The following is a 26,284-nucleotide window of genomic DNA, read 5'->3' on the forward strand; positions in this document are numbered from 1 at the left end:
TTAGTCTTGGAGGAGAAAAACAGTGTGATGTTCACTATAGCGTTTAGATAAGAAGGGGGGGGGGGCTATAGCGTTCATGTGAGATGTACTTACGGGGAGCGAAACAGCAATAGGCGTCTATAATTAGGTTAACGACTGGGTTTTTTTCGCGATCTAGTACGCGTGGAAACATGAGACGGGAAAATCGTATTTCGCCGAGTATTTTTGCGAATTTTAAAATATTCTTACAGATGTATTGAGTGTATATATATATATATATTATGTATTAGTCTTTATAAAAGTCTTTCATTCGCAAAACCGTCATGATGTCCGCGGTTTTTTGTTTATATGTTTGGCACTAGAAATTTTCACGGTATACGAATAAAATGAATTGACAAATAATCGAGTTTTTCCGGTTGTTTCCGCTACGGCCATATTCCGCTATACAACGCCTTCAACCGTGCTTTTTGTTTTTTGTTAAAAATAATATTAATATTTTTATTACACGTCAGCAGTATTATAATAAAGGAAAATTACTTTAACCACGTAGAATATACGTATTTTTATTATTAAATATACCCAATTGGTATAACGTTATTTATTTTATTTTTTTCCTTTTTGATATGTGCACACTTCTAACCGCTATTGTGTCCTATGCCCAAAGGTTATCTGAAAGAAATCGATCTTTAGCGATAAGATCGCCTTTGTACATCTTGTTCTGTATCTTTTCTGTATGTGGCTGTATTTCAGTGTACAAAAAGAATAGATAAATAAATAAATAGATAGAATATGTTTGACTATTACATAAACACCAAGACACCACAAGGTATCTTTAATGATAGATATGTTAATCGACACCCGTTTTAACTTTCTACTATTGACGGATTAACCTACATTTGGGCATGAGATTTTTCTCAATGATTGCATTTGCATGGAAGAATCGAAGAAAGCATTGAGATGGTCCACGCCCCCAGAACAATGGACTGTGGCGTAACTATTATAACAATTACTGATAATTTGTTACCGGTTATCGCGCCATCTTTACGGCTTTCCGCTTACAAAAAAAAAATCGTCACAATTTACACGACCTCCTTTTCATATTTCAATAGACACATAAATTCATGTAAGCTCCACATGTATGACAGCTTTTTCACAGTCTTTCGTTTCTAATTTGGATTGAATGCATCTTACATAAGCGTTACCGGTAGGAACGTAATAATAATAATACTCTTTATTGTACACCATCAAAAGAAACAACAAAATAATAACATAAAATGGAAGATGTACAAAGGGGTCTTCAGACATCCTTTGGGACACGTAATAGAAACTGCAGTTAGGAACTAAACAAATAATTGGTGTGTCAATTAGAATATAAACGTACGTGTGTGGTAGGATTTTTTAGTAATTAAATTTCGAGTCATTAGCCCTCATGCTAGTTACATTGTAGCTTTTACAATACGTAATCACTACACCAACAAGAAAAACTTAAACAAAAAATTCGTTAATTATTAGCTAATATATATAAATCAACAATCAATCAAATGATGTGTGGTAGGGATGAGAACACTGTGTGGCTACGGTTGTAAAGAATATAGCCTTCCCGTGGGTGTCATAAGAGGCGACTAAGGGATAACACAGTTCCACTAACACCTTGGAACTTAAAAAGCCGACCGATGGCGGGATAACCATCCAACTGCTGGCTTTGAAATACACAGGTCGAAGACGGGCAGCAGCGTCTTCGGTGCGATAAAGCCAGCCCTGCGGTCACCAACCCGCCTGCCCAGCGTAGTGACTATGGCCAAAACACATGAGTTCACGCCATTTTTTGGCGTGAACTTGTGGAGGCCTATGACCAGCAGTGGACTGTGATAGGCTGAAATGATGATGATGAGGATGAGGTGTAGGTGGTACCTGTAGAGCGTGGTGCGGTGTGCGACGTCCGCTTGCTCGATGAGCATAGAGAGCGCGCGCGCCTGTTCGCCCAGCGTCAGCAGCTCCAACTCCTCGCGACCTATCGCGTACTGCAGCTCCGCTTGTTCTATTCGCGTGTCTATGTTCCTGTTGATGATATCACGCTTAAGTTCGTTCGTTCGTGAAGGCATATGATTAACGTCTGCCATTTCTGACAAATTGAACATCATTGTTATACATTTTAGACATCTGTTTTCCCGACAATAACGTACATCTTACTTTACTACGCGATATTTTACTTTCAACGTACTGGCACTGCGTGTTCGTACTACGAGAGCATTTCCTTAACACAGTGAACTCAAGGATTTAATGATCTTCAACTGGTAATCAATCTAAAGAAGTGGTTCAGCTCAGAACCTTTTGGTGATGAGGGACCATTTGTCAATATTTCTGTTTTGCCTCGCACCACCAAATGATTGAGGCAAAACCTTTAGCATTTAGTTATGTAATATAACTTTAAAGAATTTCATTGGCGTAGGTAGGTAACTGACGATATTTTGTCTTTACCGTCGAACTTTACAATTAAAGCAGAAGAAATAAAAACACCGATGATATCGAACAAAACTAATGAACCTAGTGAAACTCACTGTACACCCCGCTTTCGCCCACCACTTCGGATGCTTTCAGTGACCACTATTGGTCCACCACCGGCTAAGAACCAGTGGTCCACAGTCATTTCACGGTATTCGTGTGAAGTAGTCGTGTTTTTGTTTAAAATTGTTTACAAACGAATTGAATAATAATAGTTATCGCCGTGCGGTCCGGGTCATCGTCAAGTTTTTTACCTGGCGGCCGGTGCGTAGCGGCGATAATAAATAATAGTTGTTTATAATGAATCCGGACACAAACGTTACTAATGAGAATGACATGATCAATACAACGGAGATTTGTAGTAGTCCAGTAAATGATTTGCTACCAATAATGGATGAGAACTTATACCAAGAAGACGGAATTATGGAATACTTGTCGGAGAATACAGAGGAGATAAATTTAAGGGCAGAAAAGAGAATGAGAATAGAGGATGAAAGAGAGGTATGGTCTACAGTAATTAGAAAGAAAAAAAAGGCAAAAGCTTCGATCGATAAAATTGAAGTATATATCACTAGCTCAGAAATTCTACCGAAACAATTCGCGATAGCAAAATTACTAAAAGAAAATAATATTATTGGCATAGAAAACGTTAAACACATTAGTCCCTATAAAATACGTTTGGATGTATTAAATGAAATTAATGTTGAGAAAATTAAAAATTGTAAAGTTTTTATTGATAAAGGTTGGAGAATATACAAAGCAATGGAAAAAGATATTTCATACGGTGTCATTAAAAATGTTGACTTAGGATTGTCAGAAGATGAGATAGCGCAAAATTTGTCATGCCAAAATAACGTCGAAATAGTATCCGTTCTTCGTCTTAAGCGACGTGGATCTTCAAGTGAAAGTGGGTGTATTCCGAGTGAGTGCATTCGTTTGGGTTTTAGAGGTAGCTTCTTCTGTTTCTGTAGATGGTTTAAAAATAAAAGTAAATCCTTACGTATTTCCTGTTTCTCAGTGCTCGAAATGCTGGAAATTAGGTCATATGGCCAAAAGATGCCCATACACTAAAATTGTTTGCCCTAAATGTGGTGGTATGCATGCCAATTGCGAAACGACAAAGTTTAAATGTATTAACTGTCAAGGCGATCATATGGCCCTATCAAAACGGTGTCCAGTTTTTTTAAAGGAGAAGAAATTAAGGGAATTAATGGCAGAATATAATTGTACATACAAAAAAGCTCTTACTGTCTATGTACCTCCAACCCCTGATGTAGTGGAACCTAAACCTGAATTTGACTTTTTTAAATTTTCGATGAAAAAAAATGAATCTAATACGGAAAGAAGGTTATTTGATAATAACCCATCAAATAGCAACGAAAAAAACAAAGAAACGCATGACACACCGACTTATGCTGAAATCCTTAAAGTTGAAGCTGATTTTCATAGAATTGATGATCCGATTATTTTACCTGAAAACAATACTGTCAACAAAACGAAACATTCAAGAACTAAAAAAAGAAGAAATATAGAAAGTGAGACAAGTGAATTTACAGGCGACATTTTATTAGATTCAATGGAAACTGAAAAGGAACAACAACCAGATAACAAAGTAAAATTTAAAGAACTTTTTACTAGATTAAAGGATATTATATTTATTAAGGAAATATCTATTCAGGAAAAAATATACATGTCAGTGAAATGTTGTTTGGAATGGTTAATATTGTTAGCTACAGAATTTATATCGGAAAGATCTTTATTTAAGCTAGTTTATGATTTTTTTGTAAATAACAATGGATAAAAACAGTAGAAATCTAAAACTAAACATCATTCAATGGAATGCTCAAAGCATCAAATCTAAGATATTGTCATTTCAAAATATCCTTATTCAGGAAAAGGTACATATTGCTGCTGTTAGTGAAACGTGGCTTGATTCGAATACAATTTTAAAACTTAAGGATTACAATATTTTTCGAGCTGATAGGTCTGATTCTTATGGAGGTGTTGCATTGTTTGTACACAGGTCAATTAAAGCAGAACAAATGGTTCTTAACGATTTGGATTCTTCTATAGAGATGGTCGGTATAAAATTATTTAATTGTGATGTAATTAATAATGTCATATCAGTATATTGTCCTCCTTCGGCTTGTACAACACAGCGAATGTGGGAAAACCTGTTTTGTAAATTGAATAAAAAGTCTCTTATTCTTTGCGACTTTAATGGTCACCATACGAATTGGTCCAATAAAACCGATACAAGAGGGTCGCAAATTTTTGAGGCACTTATTGATTATCCATTTACTCCCTTGAACGATGGTAGCCCAACTCGGATACGTTTAGTCAATGACGCTCTCCAACAGTCTGCTCCTGATATATCTCTAGCTTCAACCGACATATTTTTAAAACTTATCTGGAACACTATAAATGAAACGTTAGGTAGTGATCACCTATTGATAAAAATTTCTTCCGAAATAAATGTTTTACCTAGTATTGTTCATCGGCGTAACTATAAAATAGCAGATTGGGAGTCGTACACAACTTTCGTGGAATCATTGTTTATGGACTTTAATTTTAATGGAAATCTACAAATATGTTACGATAATTTTATAAAAATTTTAAACATAGCAGCAGATCAATTTATACCTTACATAAAAACGAGTTTAAATCCTACTAGTAAGTTTCGTCCTCTGCCATACTGGAATGCTGTTCTTTCTAAAAAGGTGGCAGAACGTAGATTAGCCTTGGCCAAGTTGAGACGTAATCCTATACCTCGAAATCTGGATAATTTGAGAGATAAAGTTCGCGAAGCGCAAAGATCTTTTCGCAAAGCGAGAGACGAATCTTGGCACACATTTTGTGATTCTTTAAGCGAGTCGTCCAACCAAAGTGAAATGTGGTATAAATTGAGATGGTTTAAGGGCAAAAGAATGCCAAGTAATTACGTTAATAGGGATAAAGTAATTAATCTTCTTAAAAGTCTTGCACCCGACTATGTATCTCCTGCTATGCCAAGTTTTTCGTCACATAATTCTATTTTAGAAACAGAGATTTCCCTTCATGAACTAAACAGTTGCATCAAAAATAAAGACACTACCCCGGGCAGTGACGATATATCTTATTCCATGATCAAAAAACTTCCATTAAACGCGAAATTTATCCTTTTAAAATTGTATAATTTATTTTATTCTAGTGGGTTCGTACCTAAACAATGGGAAGAGATAACTATAGTGGCCATACCGAAACCAGATAGAAACCCGAATTCTGATTCGTCGCTGAGACCGATATCGATGATATCCTGTATATGCAAAATTTTTCATGCCATTTTAATAAAAAGATTAGAGTGGTTCATAGAAAAAAATAACTTTCTATTATCATCAACTACTGGTTTTCGGAAATGTCACTCCGCGTTAGATAATTTGTCTTTACTCGTTACTGCTATTCAAGTCGGTTTTTCGAGAAGATTAAGCACTATAGGTTGTTTTTTGGACTTAAAGGATGCGTATAACAACATTAATATATCGGTACTCTTAAAAAAGATGGATAACTTGAACGTGGGTAGTAGAATGTGTCGGTATTTGTGGAATTTTTTAAATGATAGATTATTAAAAATTAATATAGATAATGAGTTTATTAGTAGAAGATCCAGTAACGGTTTAGCTCAAGGAGATCCTTTCTCGCCCTTACTTTTTAATATTGCGACCCTCGAACTATGTAAAAATTTTTATAATAATTCTATAGCTATATCCCAATATGCAGACGACTTTGCATTATATATAACTTGTGAGAACGTTGAGAGAGGTACGCAACAACTCCAAATAGAAATTGAAAAATTCGTTAATTCCGCTTTACAGTTAGGACTTTGGGTATCTTCAAGCAAATCTAAAATTTGTGTTTTTAGTACAAAAAATAGAAATGAAATAGCAAATATATATGTCGACGGATTAGCTCTCCAGCAAGTTGATTGTATTAAATATTTGGGATTATGGTTAGATCGCTCGTTACTCTGGAATAGGCATATAAATGAAATAAAAGAGAAATGTTGTAATATATTTAAAATGTTTAAAGTGTTAGTAGGTTCCGGTTGGGGTGTACATCAAACATATTTGAGATGTCTTTATTTATCGGTGATACGTAGTCTTTTGGATTATGGCAGTTTCTTATATGCAAACAGTAGCAATACTCAACTGAACAAATTAGACCGTATACAAAATCAATTTATGCGGATTATTGGTGGTTTTATAAAAACTACACCCATTCATGTAATGGAATATGAGCTTTGCCTTCAACCCTTGAGTGTAAGGAGACAATTTCTTGCTGGAAAATATTGGTTTAAACATATGTCATTTTTACAAAACAATTTTTCATTACTGTTAAATGAATTAAGCCATGTTTGTCAAACTAGATCTTGGAGACGTAAAAAGAAACCCTTATTAGCAATTACACACGACCAGTATAAATCTATTAGTTTCTGTAGAAGTTTAAATTTAGAATGTTTCTCGTTAGATACTTGGATCAACAATGTGAATTTAACCAATATAATTGAATTTAATATTACTGGAGTGGATAATTCTAAGAAAAGTTATAATGCCTGTGTGTTAAAAGATATATGTGTAAATTATGTTAATATTAAATATAAAAACTATTATAAAATTTATACGGATGGATGTAAAGGAAAAAATGTATCCGGTATGGCTTTTTTTGATTTGCAAACAGGGATGTCAGCTAAATTTAAAATAAATTCGGAGTTTGTGTCGATCATGCATATGGAATTAACAGCGATAGCAAAAGCAATAGCATATATTGATTCATTAGAACCGAAAAATTATGTAATTTTGTCTGATTCAAAAAGTGCCCTTCAACATATTTTGAAATGTACAACTATATGTCGAGGCGCACCTATCGCTTATGAAATTATTAAATCCATTCAAATCATTCAGTCTACAGGTAAAGTTTTAAAACTTCAATGGATTCCCTCACATGTAGGAATACCTGGAAATGAGGAAGTAGACCGGCTTGCAAACGAAGCATGTTCAGATGGTATAACACATTCGGTTCTTCCATATTTCAGTGAGTTATTTAGTTTAGTTAAAAGAAGATGTACTGATAGCTGGAAGGAATACTTTGATGCTAGGTCACTCAGTAAGGGCATATGGTATAAAACTATTCAACCGTCACTTCCTCATACACCATGGTTCACAGGCATAAAAATTAATAGAAATAATCTTGTTGTGGCTCTCCGACTCCGATCTGGACACATTCCCCTAAATGGTTTTGCATATTTAGTTGGCAAGTCTCCAACCCCAAAATGTTTAGAATGTAATCTAATTGAAGACGTATACCATGTTCTGATCGAATGTGTTCGCGTTGAGTCGGAGACGTGGGATTTTTATATTAAATATAATATTAACTTGTTCGATTTGGGTCTGTGTAATGTGATTTTGAGCAATCCATTGCCAGCAGAGGCTGTAATGATGTATAACTTGTACAAACTAGTAATAAAGCGTAGATAAGTTTAATATAAGCCCCTATGAGGGTGACATATTCAGTGTATGAATAAACCCTCCATAAATAAATAAAGATTAAAAAAAAAAAAACCAGTGGTCCAAAGAATCAAAGAGATATTAAGACTTACTCGGTGACGTGAGTTTTCTCGAGACGCCGCTTGAGCTCCAGCATGGAGGCGCGGCGCGTCTCCAGCTCGGCCCGCACGGCGGCGGCGCGCTCCTCCAGCGCGCGGCGGTCGTCCGCGGACTGCGCGGGAGCCTCCTCGCGCGGACTGGTACACGGGGAGGAGGCCTGGGCCGCCAGCCGGGCCGCGCTTAGCGACGCGTTCAGTTGCTTCTTTAGACTAAATAGATGTGGGACGTTTTGGAAATAAGCTGTGGAAGTAATGTTCGATGGCGTCCTACTGTCTTATAGATCAAAGATTTTACTTATTATGAAGAAGATTATGTAGTTTAATCTCTCATGCTGCTTGAATTCATTAGCGTACTTATGTCTAGAAAATGACCAAGGTATGTAGGTTTTTTTCACATCCGTTTTATTGATCGTGGCTTGATGAGCTTCCATAAAAACGCACGTCATTTTGTGTAATCAGCATCTTCGTTCAACAAAAAGAATTTGTAAATGGTAAAATATAAAGTTCCTGATAACGACATTACAAATTTATTGCATAATATAAAAAATAAATAGAGATGATACAAAAGCTAAGCACAATCGTACTTCTGTATGAGCGTGTCCTTGTCGGTGAGAGCCGCGCGCAGCGTGTCGAGCTCGCGGGACAGGTCACGCGCGCCCGCGCTGCGCCGCCGCCCCGCCAGGGACACCTCGATGCTCGCCATCTGAATAACAAACCACGATGAAACCTTGGACTGTGGACTACATATTCCGATGCATTGCCTTTTACAGTGCATCCTCTTATAAGGAAAAAACATTATCATCTGTAAATGAAATTATATATGACTAAATAAACAACACTAAACATCACTTAAGATTTTACTGACGGTGACAATTGTTGTGGCTGTTCTAATAACATCAGACATTTCGTTAACGGTAACTTTGGGCCCTGCTGTTTAGACCCCTACACTGCCACTGCTGTACACTGCTGAAAGCGGTTACCGTAGCCCACGGACACGTACAACAGGAGTACCGCAAGCAGAATACTGGCTATGTCATTTATCAATGTAGCGCAACCTATAATACAAAATACCTACATATGTCATCACTGCGCCGAGGTCTCTTCAAATTTAAACAAAATGACAGCACCAAGCGTCCATTAACTAATGTCAATTTTAGGCGTATAAAAAAACTGAACTTTCTATGAAACTACTGGTGTTTGTAATTTTCACATAATTCATATCAGCGCACGCTGTCGCAGGCGTTTAACGTCGTAACATCACGCGACTCATTTTGAAGAAGTGCTATCATAAAAACATCAATACAATACACTCTATAAATACTCTCATACACTTTAATAAATAACAATAAATCATCGCTACTGATACAGACTGTTACACCGGTCTTTTACACCGGAGGGGTACAAGTACAAGTTAAATTTAAACCACATATACTACCTACCATTCGTAAGCTATACCTACCCAAAATATTAGTCAAATAGAAGAAGTAGTTTAGGCGTATATAGATAATGAATACATTGAAACTCGTCGCGGGTATCAAACATACAAACCAGAAATGGAAAGCAGGGTCTGTACCAACTGCGTCAATGGGTCAATCAAAGAAATGTCTCTTACATTATTAAACTGTTACTTTTCTGAAATATCATAAGTAAGTGATTCGGTACCAACATAGCAAAAACAGAGTGGAAAAAATGAAATGAAATAATTACTTCGATACTCTCTTACTTTACTACTTACTTAATTTAATCTAACAATTCGAAGTTCCTTAATACTTTGAAACTTCGTTTAGTAATTTAACGTCAAAGTACAAGCGCGTAGGGCTGTTATAACAATATTGATTACTAGTCATTATCTATAATTTCCCGCCGTATGGCGTGCACGCTCCACGAGTGTCGTCGCTGACGTGACAAATCGTGACGGGCGCCTGCGCAGGAGCGAGTAAATTACTGAATAAATCATGTCTATCACCTGCCATCAAGTTAACCACACGTCGTCGTGATCAACAAGCTGTTATGTCTTTATATTTATTATTTAATTTCATCTTCTCCACTTTTAATGTGTATCTTTAAGTTATATATGCGTAAATCTTTACTAACTGGAACTGAAACTGAAACTTGGAACTTTGGAACTGAAATAACCTTAAGCGTCATACTTCTGAGTGAACACGTCGTCTCCCTGTAGGAACAGAGTTGGAACTTAATCCACTACGCAGTTTCCTTGCTGTTTGGCTGATAATACTACACAAAGAGTAACGATCTTATCAAGCCACGATTGGCAGCCCTACTAAGACATTTAATTTTTTTTTCTACATGCCAATCTGTTCCTGATTGAACAATGAGCCACTACTTTGTCCGAATGATATTCTGGGAGACTTAGAATCAACAAAGGGTTAGTCCATTGACAAGTCCCTCATTATGCTAGCTAGACAAATGTTTTATTTAGGCCTGTAACACTATGCCTACTATGCCTTTTCAGTCTTCTAAAGTGAAATTTAATAGGACAAATGATTTTTATGATAGCAAGTGCTTGCCCAAAGCGGGAATTTAACCAGCCACCAATCTAGCTAAAGAACCTTCTTGGAGAACTACAAAAGAAAGGAGAAAATTACCAAAATGTTATAAGTTCAAATCAGTGTGCAATAAATTTTTAACATATAAATCTAAATTTTATCACATTTCCCTCACAGTTCATTGGCCCGATCAAATCTCAGTAAATACGTACAATCTTCGTGATTGAAGGTAAAAGTCAAATTGTTCTTAATGATAGCGCAAAACAGAAGGGACATGCAAATTACAGGTCCGCGCAACGGTATCCGCTGTTATGCGTTTAAGAGCTCTCGTAAATATTGCCCACTCAAGTGGTTTCAATTTCGGGACGGAAGATTCAAATATTCGGGATTTGGGTTTCTAAAATTGGGATGGTAACATCAGTGGCCAGGGGGTGGGGCATTATACCCCGGGCGCAACTAACAAAGAGGCGCCAAATGGTCTGCAAAACAAAAAATTGCTGGACATACTATATTTTTTTGAATGGAGTAGGGGGGGGTGGCTACAAATGTATTGTACGCGAATTAAACTCACTACGTTACTGGGTAAGATTGATAAAGTTCCTCTCAACACTTACGTATATGAGAATATTTAAGCAAAAATATTTTCATGCAATTACAATTACATTGTAACTCGAAAATGTTCGATTTTCCTTTCAAATTGACTGATTAAATTGAGGATTAATATTCTGAATTTGATGCATTCAAGGCGTCGATTAATTACAAATGTGGACGTGTCACGTAATAGCGGGAAATACTCCTCGTAAACCTGTAATAATTCGAAACGATTTTCAGTAAATGTAATGTCACTGTCTTTTTGTCCAGTCGTGTCGTCAGAGCACTGGGGTAATGGTTATTGCGATTACAATTTTCAACTATACAAATGCTCTTGGCGTATTTTGGTTTGGGTATTTGTGTTCGTGTCGTGTTGGTCCCCAATCTCTCTCCGGGATTTTCACTCTATTAGATCATATGGAATTTAACCAAATTGATAAAATGAATCCCGAATAAGTGGTAGTGCGTCAATCACTCAACCAATATTGTTTTGCTTCAATTGCAAGTGAACATAAACTCGTAAAGGAGAACAAAAATGTAAAGATGCGGCTGACTACGGAGCGACTGTATTTTCAACTTAATTAACTTAAATAGAATACATATTTTTCGCTCCAATCTGCTTCTAATTAAATATTGTCTATTTATAAAGCATTTCTAATGTGTATTTTTAATGTTCTCGGAAATTTTAACGATAAAACATAAAAATGAAACGTTAAACCAGTACTCCTTGACTTATGAGCTACGGATGCGATCGAGTTGACACAGTTGATAGTGGCTGTAATTGATAGCGAACAGGTCGTTGTAATTAGGGTACAACAATTGCAGGCATGCGGTTAGCAAGGAAGTCGTTGGTTGTTATAGCGCTTCCTGCGCTAGCGCCGCTTCGTTCCACTCGACGGCGCGCGACTAAGGTCCCTGTGGCCTTGGGATTGTCAAGACATCTTAAGCCTCGTAAAGAATGTACGTTATATGAACTCTGTACTTGTTGCTTGTGTACACATGAATGTTTACAAGCACACGCGGGTACGTGTGTACTAGGGATTAGACATGGTAATTAAATTTCGAATTTCGAGCTTGGAACAAAAATGCAACACCAATTCACTCATACGATTTCTGCCGGTTTCATGACTACGAGCGAGTTATATGACCCTAATCTTAGTAATTAGCATTCGTTTTTAAATCAGAACAGATAAATTGATAAAGCTTTTTATAAAAAAAAAAAAACAAGGAAATAATATTAACGTTACTCATAGTAGGGAATATATCCGCCAACCCGCATTGGAGCAGCGTGGTGGATTAAGCTCTAATCCTTCTCCTACATGGGGAAAGAGGCCTATGCCCAGTAGTGGGATATTAAAGGCTGAAGCGATTAAGAATCTTCTTTCCACATCCTCGTATGTATGTACCATAATGCACAAGAGTGTTTAACAAGCAAGATTTAAGAAACAAGCGTACAGCCCAGTTGTTGGTAAGCGGTTACCGTAATAGACGCCTGCAACACCAGAAGCATAGTTGCCGACTCTAATCCTACCCTGCCCAAGAGCGCTGACAGCTTTACTCATCACAGGAGCACAACGGTAGTTAATAGCTGGTGTAATTGATTTTAAAATTTTAAATTATTAAATAATAATATTGAATTTTAATAATAATTTTATTGGTTATTTAATAATAATAATTTTTGAAATCGATCAAATAACATATTGAGATTATAATGTTAAATAAAGCAATAAACAAACGCTTCACTTGACATTACAATAGATGTACAATTCTAAGCGTCTACCGATTCCTCTATTTATATTCTAAGTATAAACTCATAACATTTGCGATCGTATACAAAGGTATGGAGTAAGATAAAAACTATCTCCTGCATGACTAAAGGACTGAGGGTTGTGGGGATTTATCGCGGAAACGACCGCATCCTTATGCAGATTTCTGATTATGTAGAAATATTTGCAAGATTATATCAGCTTTGAATTGCAAAGTTATACCTCGGCGTGCACGATACGTTAGATTTTAAAATAGCTCATTAATTAAGCCTTATACAAATCGTCAAAAATCTGTTTTTTGAAGTGATACTTTTAGGCGCATGAGGGTAAAATTTTTACGGATGAAACGGCAACGTTGTTGTCGATGGCGCTGGAACGGAAATCTAAAGCTTTAGATTTGTATAAATATAAACGAGACTTAAAAATTAGTTCGCCAAAGAAGTTTCACTTCTGACATGTGTACTTTGTACGCACGCACTTTTTTTCTTCATATTTTTTGTGTACATACAATTAGGTATGTCTAATTTATTGTGGATATTCTTATGACAATTGCCACTGATTGGTTGATCAATCAATCATTTGCCACTCGATTGCCAAACGAGTTAGGACAAATAATTTTTTTTAATTACGCTCTCACAAACTAAGTGCATTTACATAAACATATAAATAGATTGGCCTATTGTCGCAGTTTGCAGTGACCGTGTGTTGTGCTCTAGGGGTTCTGGGTTCGATTCAGTTAAAATAATATTTACTAGCGACCCGCCCCGGCTTCGCACGGGTGTAATACTGATACTAAATACACTACAGAATATCTTTATTTGTAGTATGAAGCTAGCTTATATAGCATGGTTATTAACATAATAACAACAACATTCAAATATGCGTCGTTAGATTACACGTTGTTAAGGAATGCGTTGAAGAAATAAAGGTTCACTGCTCGTTCCCCGTAGGCGATAGCGTGATAATATGTAGCCTATATGTTGACCCGTCTTCTTAATAATATTCGTGCCAAATTTGAAGTAAATCCATGCAGTACTTTTTAAGTTTATCCCGGACATACATACAGACAAAAATTCTAAAAACTATATTTTTGGCTTCGGTATCGATTGTAGATCACACCCAAAGCATTCTTTAAAAAAAATATTCAATGTACAGTTTTGACTTTCCTACCATTTTTTTATATGTAAAATCGATTATTGTCTTCTATAAATTGTTAATTTTAACGAAATTGTCTTTTAACTAGCCTTGTATTTGTTAAAAACGTAATTTCGTTAAGATTACTAAAGAAAAGCTAACTTGTTTGAGCTGTTCGTCCGCATGGAGGTGTTAAAGTGATAACACATTCTCACCTGCTAAGCAAGTTTAAATATACATTTTACGAGTACAGGAATTATGCACGTCATTAAAAAAAAGTATGTTAGACAAATCTATACATTAGGAATTCTAAATATTTTTTGAATATCATATCAAAAATTGACCGCTCCAGCGGGGTTCGAACCTGCGACTGACCGTATCGACACGGTCGGTTTAAAATTCCTAATGTGTGGGTAACACAAAAATAAAATCGTAGATATTAAATGTTTTTTTTTTTATGTCACTAGGTCGGCAAACAAGCGTACGGCTCACCTGATGGTAAGCGATTACCGTAGCTTATAGACGCCTGCAACACCAGAAGCATCGCAAGCGCGTTGCCGACCCTATCCCCAATCCCCCCAGAAGCTCTGGTCACCTTACTCACCAACAGGAACACAATACTGCTTGAAAACAGTATTATTATCCTGTGATCTTTTTGGTCGATCTATACATATTATATAATACTGTAACAGATCGAATTCTGCGTTTTAAAGATATTTTGATTTTATTATAATTTGAAACCAATTGTATACAAAAATCTTTGAACGTACGGATCATATTAAACTGGTCTTGTAGGCTGTAATTCAATTTTGACTTATTCTCTCTCAGAATCGTTTCAACTATTGTACAAGATTGTCATTCTTGGTATGCGACGACGACCTCATTAATTTTCTTGTATGTAGCATGTGTCATGTTCCTATAAAGTGGTGTAGTCCTTATAGACTAAAACTCTTAGACTTAAGTTGGATTACTTATTTTATCGTACTATTAAATAATCCATTCAACTTTAGAACGAACCCTAAACCTTCGAAAAGAGCTCTGAATCGTCTTTCACAGGTAGGCCTAAAGGCCTAGGTACTAAAGTACCTTCCAACCAACTGTAAAGCCACTGTAAAGATCAACAGAGCCAATATCGATAAACGTTTGAAAAAGAAAATGGTTCATGAAAAGTAAAATTTCGAAAAAAATCTTGAGCGCAGACAGTTTAACATATAAGTTACTTAATATCCGTTATATGGCATAAAATAATACTATTTATTAAGACTCGCAAGTACGTTGAACATAAAATAACACTTCCTTTAAGTTATTTCATGCTTATTATAATTTTATACGTATTTCATTTTCTTAACGTACCTAATATAGTTTTTATAAGAACACGTCATTTTATTTAATTTTTGTTTTGTGTCTGTTTTGTACTTCCATATACAAATTTTTATTGTTAATTGTGTTATTGAATTTACTGATTTTGTTGCTTCGCGTTTACACTATGACTATTTTATACACACAATCGTACTAAATTAACAATCTCTGGAGTACAAATGCGTAAATACATAACCACGGAACGAAATCACAAAGAAATATACATCCTAATAACTTAAATATTTCTTTGTTTATTTATTTATATTTACTTTAATTAAAATGGTATAAAATGAATAACATTAAAGACTGTAGTCTGTTCTGTGAGCTCGAAGTGTATTTCGAGGTCACAGAACTTCTGACAAACTTACAATAAACATCTATATTAATCTTTACGCATTTATGTAATATACAAATATACTGTGTGGCTACGGCATTAAAGAATATACCCTTCCCCTCTTTTCACGTGGGTGTCGTAAGAGGAGATTAAGCGATAACACAGTTCCACTACCACCTTGGAACTTATAGAGCCGACCGATGGCGGGATATCCATCCAACTGCTGGCTTTGTAATACACAGGCCGAAGACCGGCAACAGAGTCTTCGTTGCGACAAAGCCAGCCCTGCAGTCACCAACCCGCCTGCCCAGCGTGGTGACTATGGGCAACACACATAAGTTCACGCCATTTTTGGCGCGAACTTGTGGAACCTGTGTCCAGCAGTGGACTGCAATAGGCTGTAGTGTTGATGATGAGTGATTTATGTAATAAAACGCTATACGTAATATTTTTCATTTTTTACATACAAAATTCAACATTTTCAAAATAAAATCATCATATAAGTATTACAGTACTGTTCAATAAACGTTTCGTTTTACGTTTCACTTAACACTAAACTATAATTTAATTGTTACTGTAATCTCAATAAAGTATCTTTCACACTAAATAGAAAATTACTCGTAAACTGGTGAAGCTGTAAACAGAGCTATCTTGATATCACGTACTGTGTATGAGGCTCTAATCTACGCCATTCCCAGTAATTGTCTGGTTTTCTTCGCGAATGTTTATTTGTTTTCACACGAATCACTCAAGAGTGAGAATGTGTTGTGATTGGGCGTTATCTCCGCGATTAGTTCGCTGTTTTATCTTTATTATTATTAGGATATTCTTTTACGAGATTACAGATAGTAATACAAAGCAATTATCTCATTACGAAATAGCACACGTAATAGGTGATTAATTTTTATGCGTTGTTTTCTAATTAAGTTACGTGTGAACATATTGTTTATTATATATTTTTTTAATATCCCAGAAACATTTTTTTTTTAATACCGGCCAAGTGTTTCGGACTCACGCGCTAATTGTAACTGTTCCGCGTATCCATTGTATTTTTTAATATTATGTTTTTGTTAAAATCAAGTCATAAACGTAAAAATGTTTTAAGAGGTGGTCACCTCTTAATTTTTTAATTCAATTTTTTTTTCGTATTCTATAGAGTATTCCGTTGTCACCTTGTAGTTACGGAAACCAAATGAAACATCCTTTTATACTACTAGAGCGGCAAAAGTATACGGTCCACCAGATGGTAATATGGTAATGACTCCAGCGTCAATACAACGCATCGCTAGGAGCTTGGGCTACCTTACTTGTCACAGATATACAACATTACCAATTAAGCTAATTAAAGAATCCATTACCTGGTAGGATAAAAATAACTTAAGCACCTAGCTAGACTATATTATTTTACGTTTCTTCTCCTTACGATGTAAGTATACCCAAACTTTTAAATTGTAGGTCCAATAATTTTCTAATAAATCTAAATCATTTTCTGTCTACAAACCTGTCCCGTGTTCGAGATTGTTCCTATACTCGAATATGTGCACCTATAAATTATATTTACATATATTACGAAGCTTTGTTAGTAAGTAATATATCTTAAAATCTATCATTCCGGTATAAATAAAATTATATCGGCAAAATTTTCAAAAAAAGAAAATACATAACTAGGTCGGCAAACAAGCGTACGGCTCATCTGATGGTAAGCGATTACCGTAGCTTATAGACGCCTGCAACACCAGAAGAATCGCGAACGCTCTGGTCTTCTAACTCACCTTAGGAACACATCACTATTTGAAAGAATTATTATTTAGCTGTGATCTTCTGTAGGGTCGAAGTACTTCGCCAGTCGCTGCTCCAGATTTTGTGCAGGAAATGCCCTGCTGTGCTCTACCTCAGTAAAAAAAATATTGAAAAAGATTTCACCATTGTCAATAAGAATGGAGAATACAGACGAGGTTGATCATAGTCTAACAACTAACGCCCTCATCCAAGGCATTGACAATGACTCCAAACGACTTTGTCAACACGCGACCGACCGTGAGAATAGTCATGTCACTTTTTTTATAATTACATTGAAATCAGAAACTATTTGTGCTCGTAAAATGTTATTGCTTCCCACAAAAACCTAACCAGTACTACCAACTTACAAAAACAATATTTAATAACGAAAATAGATTCAAAACCCTAGGGCAACGAAAAAGTGGATGCCATTAATCGTTTCTTAAAATTAAATTAGAAATTATCTGTAATTTAATTACATAACTCGTTTCGTAATAAAACTTTATAAATAATCATATTTTATCAATTTTGACAAGCTGTTTTGGTCTTTTTGATGGGTTTCAACGGACGTGTATAGAGCATATCAGAAAATTTCTTGTTCAAAATATAGAGCAGCCCAATTGGGGTACTACCTCGACCTTACAGAAGATAACAGCTAAATAATACTGTTTTCAAGCTGTATTGTTTTCCTCTTGGTGAGTAAGATGACTAGAGCTCCTGGGAGGATTCGAGGGGAATTGGGGATAGGGTCAGCAACGCGCTTACGATGCTTCTGGTCTTGTAGGTGTCAAAAGCCAAAAAAAGGAAATATAAACGTAAAAAAAATAAAAGCCTTAAACCGAACAGCTCCTTTAGGGTAAAAATTCGGGCGTCCTAAAAACACAACATTAACACAAACTCTCAAACGAAAACAAAAATATACATACAAACATTTAACGACATGAGATTTACAGGTCACGATCATTGACTACACAATTTACCATTGCAAACACGTAGTTTCAATAAAAAATGATAATTCCAAAATTTAAATCTAAGTAGTTTACTTTAAAAAAGTTCACATAACATGTTTAAAAAAACAGCACCGCGTGGAATGGCTGTAAACAACGCTTATCGCGGTGGATCATGTCTGATGTTATCTGTGCGACGCTAATTGTCCCGCCAGTGCCATCTTGCGTGCGCGCCAATGACAGCCGCTTACCAATGCTTCACTGTGTTTCAAAATCGATTTCGATTCACGATCCATATTTATATTCATTTGTATTAACAAATAATAATATATTAATACAAGGCTTATCTTTATTGATTTTTGATGATTGCATAGTTGGAAATGGTAAACTGGTAAAATCTATTTGGTACATAAATTATTTATCGGTAGTCAAAAAAAAAAATTTAATCGATTAAAACATACCTTACTTATTCATTTTTATATATAATCTATGTAAAAAAGTAATTTTTACTATCAATGAAAGACTTATTTACAATTATATCGACATTGCTGTCTTCCTTAGTTATTAACTTGTAAGCCGCAAGAATGATTTCAGTAATTATATATTTTCTCGCCTATTTATTAACTATCTGTCATTTTCAAGGTTTCTAAGTTTTTTTATCTTAATTACATCCACTTTTACTATCGCAATGATCTCAGATCCCATGGATGCGCATGCGCAATTACAACGGTTTGCGACTGCGTCTTGCATTTTTTAGCAGAACCTAGCATTCTGTGAAATCATGAGATATTTTTTACAGTCTTTTTTTTCGTTACAGGAATACGTATGAAGATACCTGGTCTTAATCTGTATGCTACTTAATAGATTTAATAATTACTAGTAGTTTTAGAAGATATGTCAATAAAAATACTTATTTTAGTAATGCAAAGTAAAAAAAAAACAATGTTAGCCAGTTCACTGACCTTGGCTTCCAGATTCTCGAGGTTAACGACTCCCGGCTCCAGAGTTTGCTGCAACAAACAAACAAATAGTATTTCTTAAATGTTATGATAATTAGCGTCGGACAATGGGCCCTTGCTTTGTGCTGAGGGCTCGGCCTCCACCGCGGAGCATTGTTAACGAACTTTACCATTCTGTCACTTAAATTTATTCAGATACTTAGACGGGATTTTGAGAGCCGTTTAAAGCAGACAGCTTTAAAAGTATGAGTATAAAATTTGTTTAATCTTAAACATCAGGCCGGAAAGATTTTGTAAGCAAAGACTTTTAAACAGTGTGGACAGAATTTTGTCTTAAATCTTCTGAAATATTAGCCCAGTCTCCTAGAGGGTATTTAAATGTTGATTATTAACTAAATTAAAATGAAGGAAATATTGGAATCCCTAGAAACTATCATAATGCCTATTTATTAAGCTGTATAAGTTACCGTTTTATTTTCGTTAATTTAGTTGAATATTTTAAGTTAATAAAATAATATAAATATGTATATGCATAAGTAGGGATTTTATTCTTAAATAATATAATACGTAAAATATATGTGTATAAATGTAAAAAAAAAACACAAACATTGTTTAATAGAATCTGCTAGATCTTTTTCTGTTCCAAAAAAGGTTCTAATTCTAGTTTTACAACGTCAAATAAATAAATAAAAAACTTTGGTCGGCGAGTCATCTTAACCAAAAATAAAATAAGTTTCTGCATTTTTAATTATCATAATTTAGTCATAGTTGTGACTCATAGTTCGTTATGTTTCTTACTAAGCGGACCAGAGCGGAGGGTATTAGGAGTCACCAGCCCGTGGCCTGCCGCCAGCACGCGACTTCCCGCGAACCGATTAGCTGTACTGACTAACGTAGTCTGAGCAGAGTAATTGCTGACACTTCTTACTGAACTTGATGAGACGTTTTTACGCTAACGGCTAATGTACATGTGTGAATGCATTTATTTTATAATTATGTACGATACAAAAAAATAAGATAAAAAATATAAATAAATATACTTTGATATTTTGGGTGATTATTACCAGACAATCATATCATATTATTTATTTAAGAGAATGGTGGATGAAGATAGGTGGATGGTATAATGATATTACAATTAATTTAAATACACTTAGGGATATATTTATTATTAATTATACCTTACACTATGTATATATTTTGCTGTTTTATTTAAATGTATTCTATGTACTTAATTTTTGTATGTCACATCGCTTTACTGAAGGTACTTTACAGATCTTTCAAGTCACATTGGGAGACTCAGGATATTCTAAATAGGAATATTTGAGCGTAGCACGAAATATCGAGGCAGAAGAAACCGCGATGGAAGTCTATTACTAGTATAAATATTTATAACGGGACATAGGAAGTTCCCAGCAGGGATGCGCGTTGTACAGTACTCGCAGTAGCATGTTTGATTTAATGATAAGCTGCGTTTCCCTTCGAGAGATCTTATCTGCTATATTTTTATTCTCTTGAACATGAAGACAAGGTTGTTCCACGCAGATGTTATCTTGTTTTAGTTCTTTATGTTGTATTTCTACAGTATTTTATAAAATAACATCACGTACCTAACGGTAACGCCCGCATTGTTTTAGTCACTTTATTACTGTGATGGGCCATGCTGACAATGATTGATCGATTCATCCTGAAAATAGGTAGCAAGAAATACTTTTTAGAGTGATCGATTTAGGGGAAAGAGTGGTAAAAAAATAAGATGACAACGTATGGAACAAAATATGGAAAAACCATTGGTGTAAGAATGTAGAAAGAAAGCTGGGAACAGATTGGGTGGGATAGAGATCCGACTGGAGACACATTCTTGATCTGGTCAAAGTCCATTCTTGGCTATAGCGCCTGTTACACGAATTACTGTTAAAGTAAAGACGTATAACGGTATCCAGGGACCGACAGCTTAACGCGCTCTCCGTGGCACGGTGAGGAGACCCACAACGACTAACCAGACCGGAAATAAACATTTGTATAAACATAAATATTCACTCCGAGCGGGAATCGAACCCGCGACCGTCGGTGTTTCGGTATACACGACATGGCACACGCACCCTTAGACCAGAGCGGTCGTATTCAAAAAGGTCGATATGGGTGAAAGTTTAAGTATCAACAAAGATTCTAATTAACGTTAGGATTGAGATAAAAAAAGTCTATTTTAAAATTATTGGAGCGGATTAGAAAACCTCGCCAGTTATTCCGGGAACACGATGAGATGGACTCGCGAGATCAGCTAATTGCATTTTACACATTCTTAACGGGCAAAAACATACTTGATGACTGTTTCAAACAAAAAATTATTACTTTTTAATATTACCTTAGTTTTATAGTCATACGCATATCACAAAATTTTAGTATACTAAATGTAAAATTGTCAGCTAGTTTTATATATATTTATTGTTATAAGAAATTATAGTATATCTCGTGGCTTATTTACGCTAGGTCCAAACGGGCCATGCTAGCACGAGCGGCTGCCCAAGCCTAACGTACGTAGTAGGGATGTGTAAAAAAAAGTCCGTCAAAATATATTGCGGATATGTGCCTTTTACAAGATGAAAAACAATAATCGATTATATTCCGAAAACTCACATCTCTAGATACGCTGCTTTTACCTTTTTTAACCGACTTCCAAAAAAGGAGGAGGTTCTCAATTCGACTGTATTTTTTTTATGTATGTTACATCAGAACTTTTGACCGGGTGGACCGATTTCGACAATTTTTTTTTTAATCGAAAGGTGGTGTGTGTCAATTGGTCCCATTTAAATTTATTTGAGATCTAACAATTACTTTTTGAGTTATATCTAATAATGCGTTTTTACTTGACGCTTTTTTCGTCGATCGAGATCTGATAACTACTTTTTGAGTAATCTTTGATAACGCGTAGTTACTTGACTATTTTTTCGTCGATCTACGTTGTATTACTCGTCGATGTAATTGAAGTCGGTTTTTTTTTCGTTTGCGAGCAAACACAATTATTCACGTCATTTATGGAGCGGCAAACTTTAAAATACTCCACCGGTCTGCTGTAGGTTTAGCTGTGAGCGCAGCTGACATGACTTGAAATACTGTCAACTACCTACTGTGCAGTTGTGTACACAAGCAGATAGTCGTCCATGGAACTATAATACATTTAGATGCGGTAAATGACCTAGGTGTAATTTAACTCAAGGTAGATTATTAAGACTGGCCGTTAGCGATTGAATTAACTAATGCGGAATTCGAAAAGTTCTTTTTGAAGAAGTAACACTTTTGAATGTGCGTGTGTGTGTGTGTGTGTGTGTGTGTGTGTGTGTGTGTGTTTTATTTATATAACTAGGTTGGGAAACAAGCGTACGGCTCACCTGATGGTCAGCGAATACCGTAGCCTATAGACGTCTGCAACACCAGAAGTATCGCAAGCGTATTGCCGACCCTATCCCTAATTCCTCCCAGGAGCTCTGGTCACTTTACTCACTCACTAACAGGAACGCAACACTGTTTGAAAACAGTGTTATATTGCTGTGATCTTCTGTAAGGTCGAGGTACTACCCCAGTCGGGCTGCTCCATATTTTGTGCAGGAAATTTCCTGCTGTGCCTTACCTCCTCCCTAGTTTAAGGCATGTACTTGTTTTTTTATATTTTTACCCAGTGCTACCAATTTCTTTCTTTGTGCAAAAAGAGTGGTTTTAAAATACTCAAGGAAAACGTTCTACTGAAAATTGTTATAGAAATTCCGCAACTATAACGGAATCACAACTTACAAGGCTTAAACCCTAGGTATAGTCAATAAAAGTATAAAAATCGGAAGATACAAATTTAATCTTAGTTAAGTTAACAAAGTTTTAAAAAATTTGCTATACGAGGTCAAAATTTTACTTATTTTTTATGAAGGTGAAAAAGAATAAAAATAACAAATCTCCGGGAATAGACGATATCCAAGGCGAGCTTATAAAGTATGCCGGAACTGGTTTCGAGAAGGAGTTTCACCACCTGGTTCTCCAGATTTGGAATGATGAAAAAATGCCTGATGATTGGAATACATCTGTTATCTGTCCCCTACATAAGAAAGGCGACATATTGGAGTGCAATAATTACCGAGGCATATCTCTCTTGAACACCGGTTATAAAGTTTTTGCCAATATGCTTTTCAATAAACTAAAGCCATATGTAGAATCCAGCTTGGGGGAGTATCAGTGTGGGTTCCGTCCAAACAGGTCCACAATAGACCAAATCTTCTCGCTTAGGCAGATCCTTGAGAAAACGTTTGAATACAACGTGAACACTCACCACCTTTTCGTAGACTTTAAGGCTGCCTATGACAATGTGCACAGAAGTTTCCTGTACCAGGCTATGATGGAGATCGGCATCCCAACAAAGCTCGTGCGCCTGACGGAGATGACTCTTAGAAACTCTCAGAGCGTTGTCAGAGTTCAAACAAGTGTATCAGAACCGTTCAGAACCAATGACGGCTTAAGACAAGGGGATGCGCTCTCGTGTCTACTGTTCAACATCGCTCTCGACAAGTGTATTCGCGACTCAAAGATCGAGACCAAAGGCACTATCTACCACAAATCCGTTCAAATTCTAGGGTATGCGGATGACCTCGATGTGATAGGAAGATCTCTACCTGCAATGGAGAGTGCATACCTTGCTCTTGAAAAATCAGCTGTGGAGGCCGGTCTTCAAATTAACATGGCTAAGACTAAGTACCTGAAAGCGTCAAAAGACCAGCAAACCGTACTACAAGGAGTTAATATTGGCAATAACACCTTCGCTAGCGTCAATCATTTCGTATACCTGGGATCCTTGGTAACCGATAACAACGATGTGTCTTCAGAAATAAGTAGAAGAATAATGGCGGCTAACAAGTGCTACTTCGGACTACTAAGATACATACGTTCGAAACTCCTTTCAAGAAGCATAAAACTTCTCTTGTACAAAACCTTACTAAGGCCCATGCTCACCTACGGTTCCGAATGTTGGGTGCTGAGCAAAAAAGACGAAAATTCCTTGTTGGTATTTGAGCGGAAAATACTAAGACGCATTTTCGGAGCTGTGATGGAAAATGAGAGATGGCGAACGCGTTATAACCACGAGCTATACCAAATGTACGATGAGCCAAATATAATTAAGACCATAAAGATTGGGCGCCTGCGTTGGGCAGGGCACGTATTGCGAATGGACGAGGCCAGAGTACCCAAGCGCCTTTTAGAAGGCCGACCGGAGGGCCGCAGAAGTCGAGGAAGGCCCAAGCTCAGATGGTTGGACGGCGTCGAACAAGACATCAAGACGTTGGGAATAACAAGTTGGAGAAGGAAAGCCTCTAACAGATCGGACTGGAGAGCTTTGCTGGACCAGGCTAAGGCCCACCCGCGGCTGTAATGCCTCAGATGATGATGATGATGATGATGAAAAAGAATAAAGCTTTGAATGAGGACTGATGAGTGAAAGAACAGTCAAAAGTCGAAAAGAAATAACGTTTCGAGTATATATTTTTAACTGGTCTTAAATATTATAGTTCTCAAGCTCTATTTAGCGAAGTTCTCGTTGTCTGTAATAAATAATCGATATTTCTTCGTAAACGGTCCCGCGACACGACAGGTCGTGGGCGCTGCCTTTGTTGTTACAAGCAATGTAACTGACATAGACAATGGAATGACATGAAATCTTGCTACAATTTAAACTCTTATGTTTTATATCACGTATTTTTATATTTAATTGTTCTAATTATAAAGTTTTAGTATTTTTTTTATACAGCTAGTGGCACTTTAGACCAGCAGTTCTCAGACAGCCTACAAAAGCTAGGACACGGTGGGCATTCATAGGTTTTTTTTTTTGTTGAAACTATGTTATATATATTTTTTTCTATATTATTGTTAGCAGAAATAAATAAATGTGTGGGAGAGCCTGAACTCGGTTCCCATGTTAATTATGTTATGATAGAGTCTTAATTATACGATTCAATAGAGGAAAATTAATTTTTTTAATAATTTGTTTTTTTATTTTTATACATATAACTTGTATGATACAAGGTTCTTATGTAACCTTTTTTGTGTAATTTATAAAGCCACGCATTATTCAACCACACGTAATTTAAAACTAGATAGTTTTTTTTTTATTGTAAAATATTACTAAGACCGCCGGTAAAAATGAGGTTTGCAGACAACTGAAATATTTGCCGCAAACTTGGGGACTCCTATGTCCAGTACCTAGTGGGCTGCAATAAGCTGAAGCGAATCAAACATATTACAGTAAACTTATATAGGATACTAGGGTCTATCTATAATAATATTACAAGGCTGAAGAGTCGGTACGTTAGTTTGGTTGGTAAATAGTGGTCCAAATCGAAAAATTATTTTTATGTTTGACATTCTATAAAATATATAAGTACCTTTTAATCTCAACTTAATGCTGGTGAAATTAAGAAACACAAAGATGAATGTTATGAATTCATACTTTAGAATACTGGATTTACATTCATTTGATGATGATTCCATATTGGAAGGTAAAACGCCTTAAAGGAGTACCACATTTATGTCTCATGACAAAGTCAGTAAAACATTACCTAAACATTTAGTACAAATATTAAATACAAACCAATTTTAATTTGTTTGCACTTCATTACATCTCGAATAACCTTTTGTTTTCCTTGCGGTTCTCGGATTACAAAGATGTGATGTTAGGCCTGTTTTGTGTCAACAACGCGAGTACCATGCTTGAATAGCGATCAATTTCTTTTGTAATGCGAATACAGACAAAGG

The 26,284-nt window shown here is 35.9% G+C and overlaps 1 protein-coding gene across 1 annotated transcript in view; it reads right to left on the bottom strand.

Annotated features, from left to right (window-relative positions):
* Positions 1-26,284, bottom strand: part of LOC123653908 — a 50,891-nt gene that overhangs the window by 21,698 nt on the left and 2,909 nt on the right. The window contains exons 3-6 of the mRNA XM_045589885.1: positions 19,499-19,546; positions 8,704-8,822; positions 8,114-8,329; positions 1,891-2,037 (exon numbers count right to left, since the gene is read on the bottom strand). Of these exons, the coding sequence (XP_045445841.1) occupies positions 1,891-2,037; positions 8,114-8,329; positions 8,704-8,822; positions 19,499-19,546 (530 nt within the window). The remainder of the gene's footprint in view (positions 1-1,890; positions 2,038-8,113; positions 8,330-8,703; positions 8,823-19,498; positions 19,547-26,284) is intronic.

This window comes from Melitaea cinxia, chromosome 5 (assembly GCF_905220565.1).
Source record: "Melitaea cinxia chromosome 5, ilMelCinx1.1, whole genome shotgun sequence".
Lineage (NCBI taxonomy): Eukaryota > Metazoa > Arthropoda > Insecta > Lepidoptera > Nymphalidae > Melitaea > Melitaea cinxia.